The sequence below is a fragment of the Euprymna scolopes genome, chromosome 35 (assembly GCF_053919585.1).
Source record: "Euprymna scolopes isolate OS-2025 chromosome 35, ASM5391958v1, whole genome shotgun sequence".
NCBI classification, from domain to species: Eukaryota; Metazoa; Mollusca; class Cephalopoda; order Sepiida; family Sepiolidae; genus Euprymna; species Euprymna scolopes.
This window is the reverse complement of record NC_136516.1, coordinates 35,571,034-35,585,994: the sequence shown is the minus strand read 5'-3', so window position 1 is coordinate 35,585,994 and position 14,961 is coordinate 35,571,034. Positions and strand designations below refer to the sequence as shown.

At 32.3% G+C, this 14,961-nt stretch overlaps 1 protein-coding gene across 1 annotated transcript in view; it reads right to left on the bottom strand.

Moving 5' to 3' along the window:
- LOC145259601 (extracellular matrix organizing protein FRAS1-like) overlaps window positions 1–14,961 on the bottom strand; it is a 294,783-nt gene that overhangs the window by 120,238 nt on the left and 159,584 nt on the right. The window contains exons 30-34 of the mRNA XM_080117256.1: window positions 14,764–14,896; window positions 13,442–13,617; window positions 8,358–8,514; window positions 5,151–5,233; window positions 730–910 (exon numbers count right to left, since the gene is read on the bottom strand). Of these exons, the coding sequence (XP_079973382.1) occupies window positions 730–910; window positions 5,151–5,233; window positions 8,358–8,514; window positions 13,442–13,617; window positions 14,764–14,896 (730 nt within the window). The remainder of the gene's footprint in view (window positions 1–729; window positions 911–5,150; window positions 5,234–8,357; window positions 8,515–13,441; window positions 13,618–14,763; window positions 14,897–14,961) is intronic.

The following is a 14,961-nucleotide window of genomic DNA, read 5'->3' as shown; positions in this document are numbered from 1 at the left end:
ATTGTATTTATTTTATTTTGTTTTGCTGTTTACCAGCCATTTAACTGCAGAGATATTGAAGTTTTTTTTTCTTTTTCTGTCTCGACATACAGCACCAACCTCCACATTCCAGCGTCTAGAAAATAATGAAGAGACACATATAATATTAAACCTTTTCAACCACTAATTGCCATGGCTAGTAACACCCTTCCTGAGAGTCCATCATTTAAACTCCTTGACCAAACATTCACAGGTAACATGAACTGGGAAAAATACCCAGGAAACATTGCCAAGGCTGCTGCAAAGAAGGTGGGCTCCTTCTATTGTAGTAATAAACATCTCACACCTGTCAGTATTCTATATTTCTACAAAGCCACCATTAATTCCATGCATGGAGTATTCTTTTTTTATAGAAATAGCTCCAGATAAGGCCACTCGAGGATAAGGATTAATGTGATAGACGAATTGTCAGTTTCATGATGAAAAATGCTAAAAAAAAACAACTTATGGAAATCCCTCCATACAAGGCATGAAGCCACTCAATGTAAGGGGGAAAAACTAAAAGAACAGAAAAACACGCTTCAAGATAAAAAAAAAGGCCAACGATATGTGTTGTATTGATAGAATCTGATCTAGCAAGCAACACGTTTTCCTCTTTTGTCACAAACGTCGTGTAGGGTTAGGGTTAGGGTTAGGATTAGGTATAGAACGTGAAGATTAAATGACAGAATAAGTAAAGCGAAGTTTTACCTTTTTGGATGTGCAGGACGTCGTTAATGGCGACCCGGGGAGTTTCGTCGTGGAGTAGACCAATGCCGACACTTATTAAAACTCTTTCAAAGAAAGCACCGTAAGTTATGTTGAGTGTGAACGAGTCTGTAGTCTCTTCGTCGTTTACATTCTTGTACAAAATCAGGCTCCCAAGAATATCCTAAAAGACACGGAAAGAAATCAAATGAAAACAAAGGTACTTCTGCATTTACCGACCCGCGGTTTCAACAAAGTTTCTCGGGTGCGATGACGGAAATAACCGGAAGCAACCGATCGCCAAACGTTAAACGAGAAAATTATAATGATCAAAAAGAAATACATGGAAATACAATAAATAAAATTATAAACATGTATCTAACCCAACCCTCACCCTAACCACAACCTGCGCAATTAAAATTAATGCTTTATTTTTTTCGAATTTATATAAAAAAAATAGCCTTCATAGATTCTTATTAACTAAAAACAAGCAGCACATTCGGTAAACATTGGGGAACGTTCGGTCGGCATATTCCGGCTATTTCCGTCAATTGCTGAGCGTGGACATCGCATTCATCTGTTATAATAAAATCTTTTATTATTTCCAAGCAGCACCTGAATCACCAGAGATAGCAAAATTTATCCTTCCGAATTATTTTCTGCTTTCCCTCTCCCATTCGTTCCCAGAAAATTCGCTACATTTGTCTAAATTTGATTACATCGCCGTCCGTATTTGCTACATCAATGGAAACATTTAACATGAGATTTTTCGTTTTCAATTCATAAAATAATGAACACTCCCTTCAAAACGTCTGGTCAATCCCATTCGCTGTCCGCTTGCTTTTCTCGGAATAAAGGAATACCCACACACGCACGCACACACACGCACGCACACACACGCACACATATATGTGTGTGCGTGTGTAAATATAGATTAGTGATGGGACGATTCTAATGTATTTCCCTATTCCGATACAATTACCGATTCCGTACTAAATTTCCGATTTCGATACAATTACCGATTCCGATTCTTTATAAAACTCTAAATATTTAACTATAAAGTTATTTTTCCCGATTACCGTAAAAATGCATGTTAAATGTGCAGATATTTTCTCAAGTGTAAAAATACACTTGTTGGGGATGATCTATAGATTTTAAAACCAATAAATATTCAGTATTTTATCATTACTAACGTCAATAGGAAATTCGGTAAATGCAGAAGCAACGGGTTTAAATACCTGGCCGCTAAAACTACCTTTTCTCAACATGACAGATCTGTCATTGCCATTTATTTATAATTACATATCTAACAAAATTGGATGTGAATATAAAAATAATGTTAAAAACGGTATTTTTCAGATAAGGTTATAGTAAGTAGAAAAATGGAAAATTCCACTAGAAGTTCAAAGAGTAAAATTGAGGCTAAGTGTCAGGATATAAGGTGTAGTGTTCATTTGCATCCGATGATTATAAAATATTTCTATTTTAATCAATCAAAAACATATTGTCACAGAGACATAAGCGGCTCCAGTGATTAGGGGTGGGATTTATAAGGCGCATCTTAAAAGAGGAGTTGCGGAGGAAGATTTAAATTTCTGCGTGTTGGTATAATCGGGCAAACATGGAGCAAGGAAGAAATTCCAAAGGTAAGCGGTTCGAGGAAAGAAACTATTAGAATATAAAGTTTTCCAGCACCTGGGAAACTTTACAGTGAAGAGGTGGCCTTTTGTGCCTCGTCAGTTTTTTTTTTCGGAGATATGTACATTGAATCTACGTCTGTGGAACTGTACGTCTGTGGAACTGTAAAACCAGCACAGAGATGTAATATTGCGATGATGGGACAGATACTAGAGATTGGCAGATAGTGTGGGACCTATCAGCTTAGTATTTTTTTCTTATCCTTTCTACCAGGGAGAGATTAGTGGTTAGTGTACTAGTTTAGATATTACAACAATAATCCGAGCATGGGCGAATGGTGGCTTCTTCGCAGCACTATCAGGTATACATTTATACCGATTCATGTTGTCTTTGAATGTTGGGTCAAGGGATTTGAAGGTTGGATTCTTAGAAAGGGTTCTACCAGTCATAGCAATTAATGCACGGCCAATTATTAAGTGGTTTCTCATTGATTGGCTTCAAAATGAAATGGTTATCTCTCTCTCTCTCTCTCTCTCTCTCACTCTCTCTTCTCTCTCTCTCTCTATATATATATTTAGTAATGTGATTGATAATTTAAAAATCAAATTATAATTAAATTAAAAATCCGTTTCATAAGAAGGAACAACAACAAAATCAATTATGTGTACGATCGTTTCGGAAAACAGTGTTTTTATTGTGTTAGACATCAAGTTACGGACAATAATTATTACATATAATTTTTTAACAAACAAGGTTTCCTCGTCAGCAAATATTGTGAAGGGTTTTTATTAAATGTAAAAGACACCATAAATAAACCTAGCATTAAAAGTAAGGCAGATGTATCTGGAAAAAATTAAAATAAAGGTATGGATTTAAACTTGATAAGAAAATTAATATGGGTTAGAGATAGAAATAAATAGAGTAAAATATAAATTTGGTTTAAGTACAATATTATACATACATACATACATACACAAATATATACATGCATATATATGAAAAAAATAGACACATATATACATATACAGATATATACATAAAAATATAGGTACAAATATTTACCTTTTAATTTTTCGCCTTTTGAAATCAGGAACTATGGTTAAAGTATTCATATAGATGTTTGCTATAGCTTTTCAGCTTATGAAATGATAAATTTTAAGAAGAACGCCCATGCAATAATTTATTTCCGTTAGCATACTTTTGATTTAAAGACGCCACGGTTTATAATTCGAAAGAAATTGTAGGTTAATGTTATTTGTATAATTGAATAATGCAAGGGGGATAATTAGTCATATTTTCTTTAATTAAAGGATGTAAGGGGGATAATTAGTCTAACTTAATTTATTACAGAATAATAAAAAAAATTGTAATCTATTTTTACTAATAAGTAATTTTTAATGATTTAAGGTGGTTTATATTTATTAAATTTAAACCAACGTTTATGACTGCATGTGAAGATTAGTTCCTGTCTTGAATTTAATAGGGTGGTTGCATTTTTTATATCGTCATATTTCAAAATTTTTAGGGTCTCTTTTGTACATAGTGCACAGAATTTATCTCCTGGTTTATATGGTTTGCAAGATTCAATTACTCGCCATTTCAACTTGAAAGAAATATTGCTATTTTTGAGTTGCCAAATATAGTTGGATAGAGTAGTTTGGTTTGACAGAGAGTTATTTTTAAAAGAATATTTGTGCGTTGAAATTCTATGTTTTATTAGGCCAGATGTGGAGTCAAAATATATTGCCTCTTGCTTATTGTGATTATTTTCCGTTAGGTCTGGTGCTGGATTATTATATGGTGGGTTGATTTGTAATTGATCGGTAGATTGGTTTAAGTTGGTGTCATTATTTAATCTGGTAGTTGAGTCAATAAGTTTTCAGACTTTTTTTTTGTACAAGCATTTAAAATTGTAGACGCTTGAAAATTCAGTATGTTATTGCTATACATCTTCTGAGATAACTGAGCAGGTTCTAAATGAATAGCTTAAGCAGGAATTGGAATACACCCTACGAAAGCCTGGTTGTCACAATTGGTGAATTTCAAAAATGCAATTTGGACGTGAGGAAACTTTAGAAGAAAGATATGCAATAAAATTCTGTTTTAAACTTGGAAAAAAAATGCAACAGAAACATGGAATGCTTTGGATTGCTTTTCGACCATCTTGCATGAATCGAGCATCAATTTTTGAATGACATAAGAGATTCAAGGAAGGCAGGGAGTCTGCAGAGGATGATGAGAGGTGTGAGAGGAGTAAGGAAGTCAGAACACTAGTGTTGATTAGTGAAATAAAGAAATTGTGTTTGTATAGAGACAATAAGTGCACAGTTTGATGTCAGTCTGGGAACTGTATATGCAATTATTTGTGATGAACTGAAGATACGGAAGATTTGCGTGAATGCACCAGTTCGCAAATCAATTTTTGTTACCTATTATTTCATCAAGGTGGTCATCAAGACAGTTCCTCACCCTCCCTATAGTCCAGAACTTGCTCCCTGTGACTTTTAGTTATTCCCTAAACTTAAGGAAAACCTTAGCGGTTGTTGTTATGAGACAATTGGGGAGATGAACAGGGGTTGTAAAGAGGATCATTGACAAACTCACTCAAGAGGACTTTCATGGGGCCTTGCAGAAGTTTTTGGAACAGCACGACAAGTGTCTTGCAGCCGGAGGAGATTACTTCGAAGGGGGCTAGAGCTTCATGTGTGTACTATCAATAAAAGTGCCCATACGAAAAAGTCTGGAAACTTATTGAAGTGACCTCGTAAAAATAAGTATTTACTTACCTCATATGTAAAATGATCGTTTCCTTTGAGAGTTTCAGCCTCAGACGGAAGATCCGTGTAAACTTGTTTCTTTTTTAGGAAACCTGAAAAAGTAAAAATATATTAATCAGAAAAAAGATCGTGAGAAAAAGAACTTGAATTTTTGTTTATACACTAATGAATAACCAATTACATAATCAGTATATTGTTTCTTTAGCGAAATGATGTATTCTATAGTAATGACTAGGTCTGTGACAACAGCATATTCTTTTCATTGTTTTGAATCCTGTAGTATACATCCGTTAATATCTTATATGTTTTTATATAGACTGATGCGGTTCTCGGTTGATTGACTGTGTCTTATTGTGTCGGATATATACTTGAGAGTCAAAAGAATGAAAATAATATTCTGTTGTCATAGCCCTAGTAATGAGTCACTGTGTATAAAGTCTAAAAGCAGTTCGAGGATAAGGGTTGAATTATAAATAACACTATATGAGCAGATTGAGAACGGTTAATATGATGGAAAAAATAAATTATTTAGGAGGACGGCTCGACTAGTATATGTCAAAACGACCACGTTGTAGTCTACAAGGAAGTAACTCAATGGTAACGTGTCACACAGATAGAAATTTTTTGGGAAGAAACTATTCATCTGTTAAGTTTTAGTCACACTGAGAAAGAAATGGACATTATCTGTTGTGGTAGCACGACGAGTTCTTGCTGTAAATGTTTTAATTGAGGAACCAGAACTTGCATCTCAGTTGAGCATCTTCTGTAGATATAAAACTGGCAACGTCTTTGCTGCGATAAAAAGACAAGAAAACGAGGAATCGGAAATATTTGTATCTATTTTCCGATGCCATAAACGATTCTCTTTATTGTTTTTTATCTGGTTGTTTTTGCTTAACTTACTTTTCCATGGATCGTATTAATGATGACATGATAAATATTTATTGATTTTAAACTACCAGTAAAAGTCACTCCCACACGTGTATTTTTATGCTTGAGAAAATATGTGTACATGAGTTTTTGCAGTAATTCCCCCCCCCCGCCATAAAATAACTCTATACTTAGGCATTTAAAAGGAACTGGAGTCTATAATTTAGAACAGAATCAGCAATTGTATCGGAATCGGGTTTATACTGTCAATGCAAGATAGGCTGCTTTGAGTGGCATCTCCCTAGATATGGCATCAGGACTCCATCTTAGGATGTATGTGACTATTATGCAGGTAAAGGATTGCATCAGGAGTCATGTACTTTCTGGAGCAGTAGAATGATCCAACCACTTCTCCAGCAACTTTAGCAACATATATGGTATGTCTTTCATTGAAGGTCTGGAGCGAAAGCCAGCTTATCAAAACAAAGTGAAACGGCATTCATTACAACTACATCAGGATCCAATCGTTGGTGATGAAAGGAGGGAGAGTAGTTTTAGAGTTGTTAAAAGTTAAAAACAACAACAAAAAACACTTTTCCTCCATTGCACCATGTTCTCCAGATCGGAAGAGAAAGAATCAGCAAGATCTTGATCACCAATGCTCTTCGAAGTCTTGCCACAGATAGTTGTGTCGTTTGTATAGATGCACGTCTATCGTATATTACCGTTGTAAATTCTTCAGATCCTCATGAGTATATCAGCATCGTTTCTTAGCGTCTATGTTATGTTAAGCCGTATGATTTTCGTGTATTAATTATTTTTTACATCAGCACTTGTAAGAATTGTTGCAAAATTCTTTTGGTAAAATGGAAAAATATGACCACATAAATTTGGGTGATTCCATTTATAACCATGTGTGATGAGAATGAACAAATCCGATGCCAGAATTGCTTTATAAAACATCATCATCATCATCATCATCATCTTCTTCTTCTTCTTCTTCTTCTTCTTCTTCTTCTTCTTCTTCTTCCGTTTTCCTTAGATCATCCGCACAGCTGCAGTCAAACAACGTAACTCTCAATATAGTGGGGCAGATTTCTGAAACAATCTTTCACTTGATGATACAAGCACCAAAATTGAAATTTGTCAGGTTTACTTCTGCAGCCATCTTAAAAACTGGCAGCCATCTTGAAATTTGTCAGGTTTACTTCTGCAGCCATCTTAAAAACTGGCAGCCATCTTGAATTTTCTGATGGCTAACGTTCTGTTCTTCTTCGTTTTGAACGTCATTTGTGCCAATTTTGGCGCTTGTATCACCAAGTGAAAGATTCTTATGGAATTTTGAGATAACCTGCCCTACTAATAGAACCGTTGATCTGTTAGAGATTCATCCTCCTCCATGGCCATCCAACGTCCTGCTGCCGACGCCATCACGGTTACCTTCTCCTAGATGCATGTCTTAACTAAAACTAGGGGTGCATACCTCTCCCAGTGAATTAGTGGAAATTTCTTATGTCTCAGCGCGATAAATACAGCATTTAGCCTCCCCAAATTGTCACCCATCAGGTACTGGCCAGGCTCATCGTTGCTTAACTTTGGTGATCTGGCGGGAACTGTGTCAACGTGACTGTGCCGTATATCATAAAATATACCGAATCTCTTTGAATTTTTCAGTGATAACTTTCCCTCTAAAAACGAGAAGACCATCACGTTTCTACTGATTGTGACTGGATTAAGTTTTTACATGCGAAAGCTTCTCTAACCGGATTCATGCTGCCATTTTATTTTCTTTCAAATAACATTTTTTTTTTCAATTCATAAAATAACTTTACAGTCAAGAGTTGTCATGGTAACAGTAGTAGCAGTCGATATATATCTCTTTCTTTTCTTCTTCGCATCAACGACTGTAATAGTTGTTTATAATGACAGCACACAATATGCGTTTTAACAATTTCGTTTATTTTTATATTATTTTTCTTTAGAATTACTCTGCGAGTGTTTATCGTATTATATACTCCCTTGATGAATAGGTAAAAAAGAGATACTAAAACGTCTATACTGGTGAAGAGAAAAGAGTCAAGAGAGAGAGAGAGAGAGAGAGAGAGAGAGAGAGAGAGAGAGAGAGAGAGAGAGAGAGTGAGTGAGTGAGAGAGACAGACAGAGAGAAAGATAAAGAAAGAAAGAGAGAGAGATATCAGCTTATTCAGCCACGTATTCAGAGTGGAATGCTTTATTTTCTGCATAGCCACACACCTTCCATCTATCCTCCAACCAAAATACAACATATTTATAACTGCAAAGAACATTTAATGTTACTCGAATGAGTAATAATGTCTCATCACTTACCGTGCAATGGAGGCTGGTCGATTTTAAAAATGACTTCCACAGGTTCGTATTTGGCACCAATAACTGACAGTGAGGAATTGGTCAAAGTCACAGAATGGTCTTCTTTGACAAAGATCTGCTCGCAAACCAAGACTATTGATTCTTTGGAAGTGTCCGTCTGTAATGAGATTAACGTAGAAGCTAGAGACTACTATATATATATATATATATATATTTGTTTATTGTTGTATAAACATGCTCACATCCCGCTGCTACAAATAGCCACTTGTTTCAATCAAACAACAGATATCATCAGGCAGCGACTTGACTATTCAAAAGTTCAATGAATAATGGATTTTTATTTTAGGTAGGAACTCTTTAAAAGTTGGAGTTAAAAAACTTAAAACACAGAACTTTAATTAAAAAATGTAAAAAGGGAGGGGCAATTTAAATAAAGTTAAAAGATTACAATGGGGAGAAAGTGATTGAAAATGGAAAAAAAGGAATAGAGAAAGAAATAGAGAAAGAAAATAGAGAGAAAAAAATAGAGAGAAAAAGAAGAGAGAATATATATATATATATATACATATATATACATATATATATATATATGATATGGAGAAGAAAAGAAAAAAGATATAAATTGTTATTATAAAGAGAATAAGAACTAGAAGGAAAAGGAAAGAATAATGAGATCTAGTTAAATAGAGAAAGAGAGAAAGAGAGAAAATAAGAATTTGACAGTATATAGAAAAAGAAAAAGAGAAAGAAAAAGATCTGCGTGTCAACCAATTTATGAACAATTATACAATTCAGTAATGAAACATATTATTACAAATACAGACAGAAGATATAATCCAAGCGTCAGAAATGAACATGTCAAAAAAGGCAGTGAATGTATCCAGCCAGCATATTTATCCTCTTACATACGTCCACGAGTAATATCAACGCAATTCAAACATACGTCTACAATTAATTAGGCCCTTTATGCTAAATGATATAAGTTTAAAGTTTTCGCGTTCTTATTAGATAAATATATAAATAAAAGAAAAAAATAAAAAAATAATGATAAACCAATATTAAAATTATTATTAATAATATAAACATAATAGTAATAATAATAATAATAATAATAATAATAATAATAATAATAATAATAATAATAATAATAATAATAATAAAAACAGAATAAAATTAATATTTATTATCTTTTTAATATAACATATTTAGCCATAAGAGGGGATTAAATAAATTAAATAGGTCCAATAATTATAAATAAAAAACTACTAATATTTATGTATATAAAAAGAATACAATACATATATGTAAATATATACACACACACACATATATATATCCATATATACACACACATACACACGCACACACACACACACACATATATATATATATACATATACATGCACATTAGTAAAGGTGTAACTATACTATTAAGTTGAAAGTTTAAGCTAATTAAGTATAGATATAAAGTCATATTAAATCACAAATTAATACATTCAAGACCAGATTATTAATAACACAGATACAAGTACACTTACCTATAAATATATAAGTATATTCAGGCGAAAGAAGTAATTAAATCAACGAAATACTCAAAAGTAGCGACGCACAGGTAGATAGTACCCAAATAAAAATAATAAAATACATATGTATATACCGACAGAGAACCAACCGACATACAAATAAGCATATATATATATATATATATATATATATATATATATATATAATCTTATGTATCCACATGCATACAAAAAAATACACAAATATATGCACACAATCATATACTAATAAACAACAACGCACACACACATATATATATACTCACACATAAATATGTATAATTTACATAAATTATACATATAGAAATAAATAAGAATACAAATAATTTGGCAAGAGTACAGATAGATGCATACACACATAGAAACATACAAATGAATTGAATAAACATGGGAGGGTATACCAAATAATATAGAAATATATAAATCCAAGTACACACGGTCATAAAATAAATACATAGACATATACATATACACATAGACACACAGGTATATAAGATAGGGGAAGTAAAGAATGAAATCAGGAGAGGAGAAAGTATATTAATAGTATTTTAATAAATTATAGAAATCAGTGACAATTTTAAATTTATTTAAATTTTATATCTAAACTAAATTACTTAAAAGATGGTTTTTATAATGTTTGCAATTAATTGAATTTTCGTGCTTCTTATTTAATAATTTATCTCTTTCTTTAAAAGTAAGTATAAATAATTTCTCATAAAGACATAGGTAGCAAGGCGAGTTTAAAGATGAACAGGTTTTCGCTTTCTTTAAAATTTTCCAATTTACTATTGGGGAGTAACCTTGCTCTACTAGTTCATTGTAATATTTAGACAAGGAAGTTCTATTTTTGTATTCATTATTTTCAAAGGAGCACTTGTGACCGGTAAATCTTTCTTTAAAATTGTTATTTGTCATTCCTATGTAATATTTTTTTTCATTCGGATTTTCCTTAGTAGAAATAGTTGCTTGGTACACTACAGAAGTAATTTGACAATTTCCTTTAAGAGGGCATTTTGATTTAATTCTACAGTTACAACTTTCGGTAGCAATGGGTGTGCTATTTTTGTTTAATATTTTGTTATTATGTTTTTTAATTATTCTTTCAAGGTTTTCATTACAGCTATAACTATGTTTTATTGTATTTTTATTGAAAATTTTATGTAGTATGTTATTAATAGGGAAGTGCTTTTTAATTAAGTTTAAGAATTTCATTCCTATATTAAAAAGATAATAAATATTAATTTTATTCTGTTTTTATTATTATTATTATTATTATTATTATTATTATTATTATTATTATTATTATTATTATTATCATTACTATTATGTTTATATTATTAATAATAATTTTAATATTGGTTTATCATTATTTTTTTATTTTTTTCTTTTATTTATATATTTATCTAATAAGAACGCGAAAACTTTAAACTTATATCATTTAGCATAAAGGGCCTAATTAATTGTAGACGTATGTTTGAATTGCGTTGATATTACTCGTGGACGTATGTAAGAGGATAAATATGCTGGCTGGATACATTCACTGCCTTTTTTGACATGTTCATTTCTGACGCTTGGATTGTATCTTCTGTCTGTATTTGTAATAATATGTTTCATTACTGAATTGTATAATTGTTCATAAATTGGTTGACACGCAGATCTTTTTCTTTCTCTTTTTCTTTTTCTATATACTGTCAAATTCTTATTTTCTCTCTTTCTCTCTTTCTCTATTTAACTAGATCTCATTATTCTTTCCTTTTCCTTCTAGTTCTTATTCTCTTTATAATAACAATTTATATCTTTTTTCTTTTCTTCTCCATATCATATATATATATATGTATATGTATATATATATATATGTATATATATATATATATATATATATATATATATATATATTCTCTCTTCTTTTTCTCTCTATTTTTTTCTCTCTATTTTCTTTCTCTATTTCTTTCTCTATTCCTTTTTTTTCCATTTTCAATCACTTTCTCCCCATTGTAATCTTTTAAGTTTATTTAAATTGCCCCTCCCTTTTTACATTTTTTAATTAAAGTTCTGTGTTTTAAGTTTTTTAACTCCAACTTTTAAAGAGTTCCTACCTAAAATAAAAATCCATTATTCATTGAACTTTTGAATAGTCAAGTCGCTGCCTGATGATATCTGTTGTTTGATTGAAACAAGTGGCTATTTGTAGCAGCGGGATGTGAGCATGTTTATATAACAATAAACAAGTATTATCAGCTCTTTTTATTGAGCACTATCTAACAACCTCGTTGAATTCATTAGTCCATTACTTTTGAATATAAAAAAACCCGAGTATATATATATATATATATATATATATATATATATATATATATATATATATATATATATATATATATATATATATATTGGATGGCAGTAAATCTTCCCAACGTCCTAGCAAGGAGAGTGGAAAGACCTAGGAAAGAGAGCACTAACCAGATCTCCACTGAAAAAGTTCAAAGAGGACAGGGACCTTAAAGAGCCTTATTGCCATTCAAACTTCACTGAAGACCAGCCATCATAACAATGCAATTTGTAATCAGCTCTGATCCATTCGGGCGGAATAAAAAAATAAGAGACATTACTTTTTGGAACGTCCTTTGTGTGTGTGTACACACACACACACACACACACACACACACACACACACATATGATGGACTCTCCCGTCGATTTCGACGTATGAGGTTCAGACAACCCATATTTCTAAAACTCATTTATGCTTTTGCCTCTGATGACTTTTTAGTCCAGCAAGGGACTTGCAGACAAGGCCACAAATAGAACATGAATGTGGATTTAATGCTGCAGATATTGGTGCGGCTGGTAGTCGTTTTGCTCTTACTCTGTTTCCTTTCAGTTGCCTTAAGCTTTCAGATTGAAACCTCTGGAGACCTTCAAAACACCTTGATCTCCATCCTTTTCGGTCATTCACCTCATCTTCAAGACTCCTGTATGGTATGTTCACTGCAGACAAGTTACTCTTCAACTTGTCCTTGTACCTAAGCCAAGGACGTCCGACAATTCTTTTACCACCCTCAAATTGACTGTACATCGCAATTTTTGGAATTCTGTCATCGGGCATCCTCAATACATGACCAGCCCACCGCAATTGCGATTGAATAAGGAATAATTCAATGCCAGATATTTTGCATTTTGTGAATAATTCGGCATTTGATACCTTGTCGCGGAGGCTAAGACCACATATGGAGCGTAGACAGCTTTTGTGGAAAACGTCCAGCTGATTAATGTGATGTCTGTATGGAGTCCATGACTCAGATCCATAAAGAAGAATGGAAAGAACAATAGCACGGTAGACAAGGATATTTGTGTCTAGTCGACACACATATATATATTTTTGTGTCTAGTACACACACACACACACACACACACACACAAACACACACACACACACTGTTTATAATTAATGGTTTTCAAATTATAATAAATGACTTGGTATTTCTATCCTCTTCATAACTAACTCATTAACAATCATACTTACCGAAAATAATACAGTGACATTGCGTGCAGGCGATTGGTTGATCCCATCTGTGACGTAAACAGTAAAATAATCTTCGGTTGTTTCCGGACTGACGTAACGGTTTTGATCGTAGATAACACGCCCGTCGATGAGGATGTCGTAAGGGAAATCTGTGACCGTTTTCACCGTTTTCAGATCTGAAAAAAAAAAAAAAAAAGCGTAAGTCTGTGAGTATTATTAATCCTTGCAACTAATGGCAGCTCATGCATGGGGCTGTGGAACTGCAGCACCTCCGAATTATTTCTACACAATCTTAATGATAAAATTAAAAATAATGCGTCTCTTTTTTTATATTTTATTTTTTCTTTCTATGTGTACATTATAAAATCATTATGTTTAATGTCGGTAAGCACCCCCAAATTCATATAAAAATAAAACTTGCTTGGAGCTGCGAAACTCAGTTACATTTTCTTAATGAAATTCTCTTGTGCGCATGCGTGCTTTAGACAGCTGATAAAGGCCGTGGAAAAACTGTCGCTTCTCAGTTTCGCGTCTCAGACGCTCGTGAAATTCGGTATTTGCTTAGACTGTGTGTCTGTTTATATATATATATAATAACATTTTATTATTAAAAAAAGGAGACTTATTTACATTTTTTAAACGCAGCTATAACGTGTTATTGTAAATAAATTCCTGTGCTGTTTTCTTTTTTAAATACGCACATTTTAACGTTGCGATTTAATTCGGTAGCAGACGGAAATATATAATATGCAAAGCCCTTTTTTTAAATTAAAAGTATTCGGGGATTTAGCAGTAAAGTCAACAGCCGACTAAGAGTAAAAATCAAATATACAATAAATAAATGTTACCATGAAAATACCAGTCACTTTTCCACCCACCTGCCTTTTTGTTTGTTTGTTTTAAATAGTTCAAAATGCTATTTATTTTGTAGCAACTAAACTTTAGAGAATAAAAAACCGTTTACATTTTTCCTATAAGCAAACAAGCGAAGAAACATTTTATTTTGAAAATACATTTTAGTTAGAAATCTTTTTACTTTTTATTTTTTAGATATAAGAAAATAGCATTTATTTACCTCCCTCGAGAACAATGTTAGAAGTCTTACACTTTTTAAAAGGGGGTTTTACACAAGTTTTTTTTATTTATTTCTTAATTAAAATGTGTTTGTAAGTAAAAAAGTGTTTTCATAATTGTGCATTTTTAAACTTTACATTGAATTTGTTAGCAGATGGATGAGATAATAAGTTTGAATTTGATTTTTTTTTAATTTGAGGTTCAATTTTTCTAATTTGAAAGTAAAAATGGAATAGATTACGTCTTACTTTTCGAAGCAGTTTTGATATTTCCGTTCTTTGGCTGATATTGAATCACTACATCTAAGGCAGTGTTTTCCGTATCTACGTCAGTGGCTTTGATATTATCAATTGAAAGGATCCTTTGAAAACTCTTGGGAACCTGAAAAAAGAAAATGTAGAAGAATTCTTAACATGTTAAGATAATTCAAGTTTATAATCAAAATA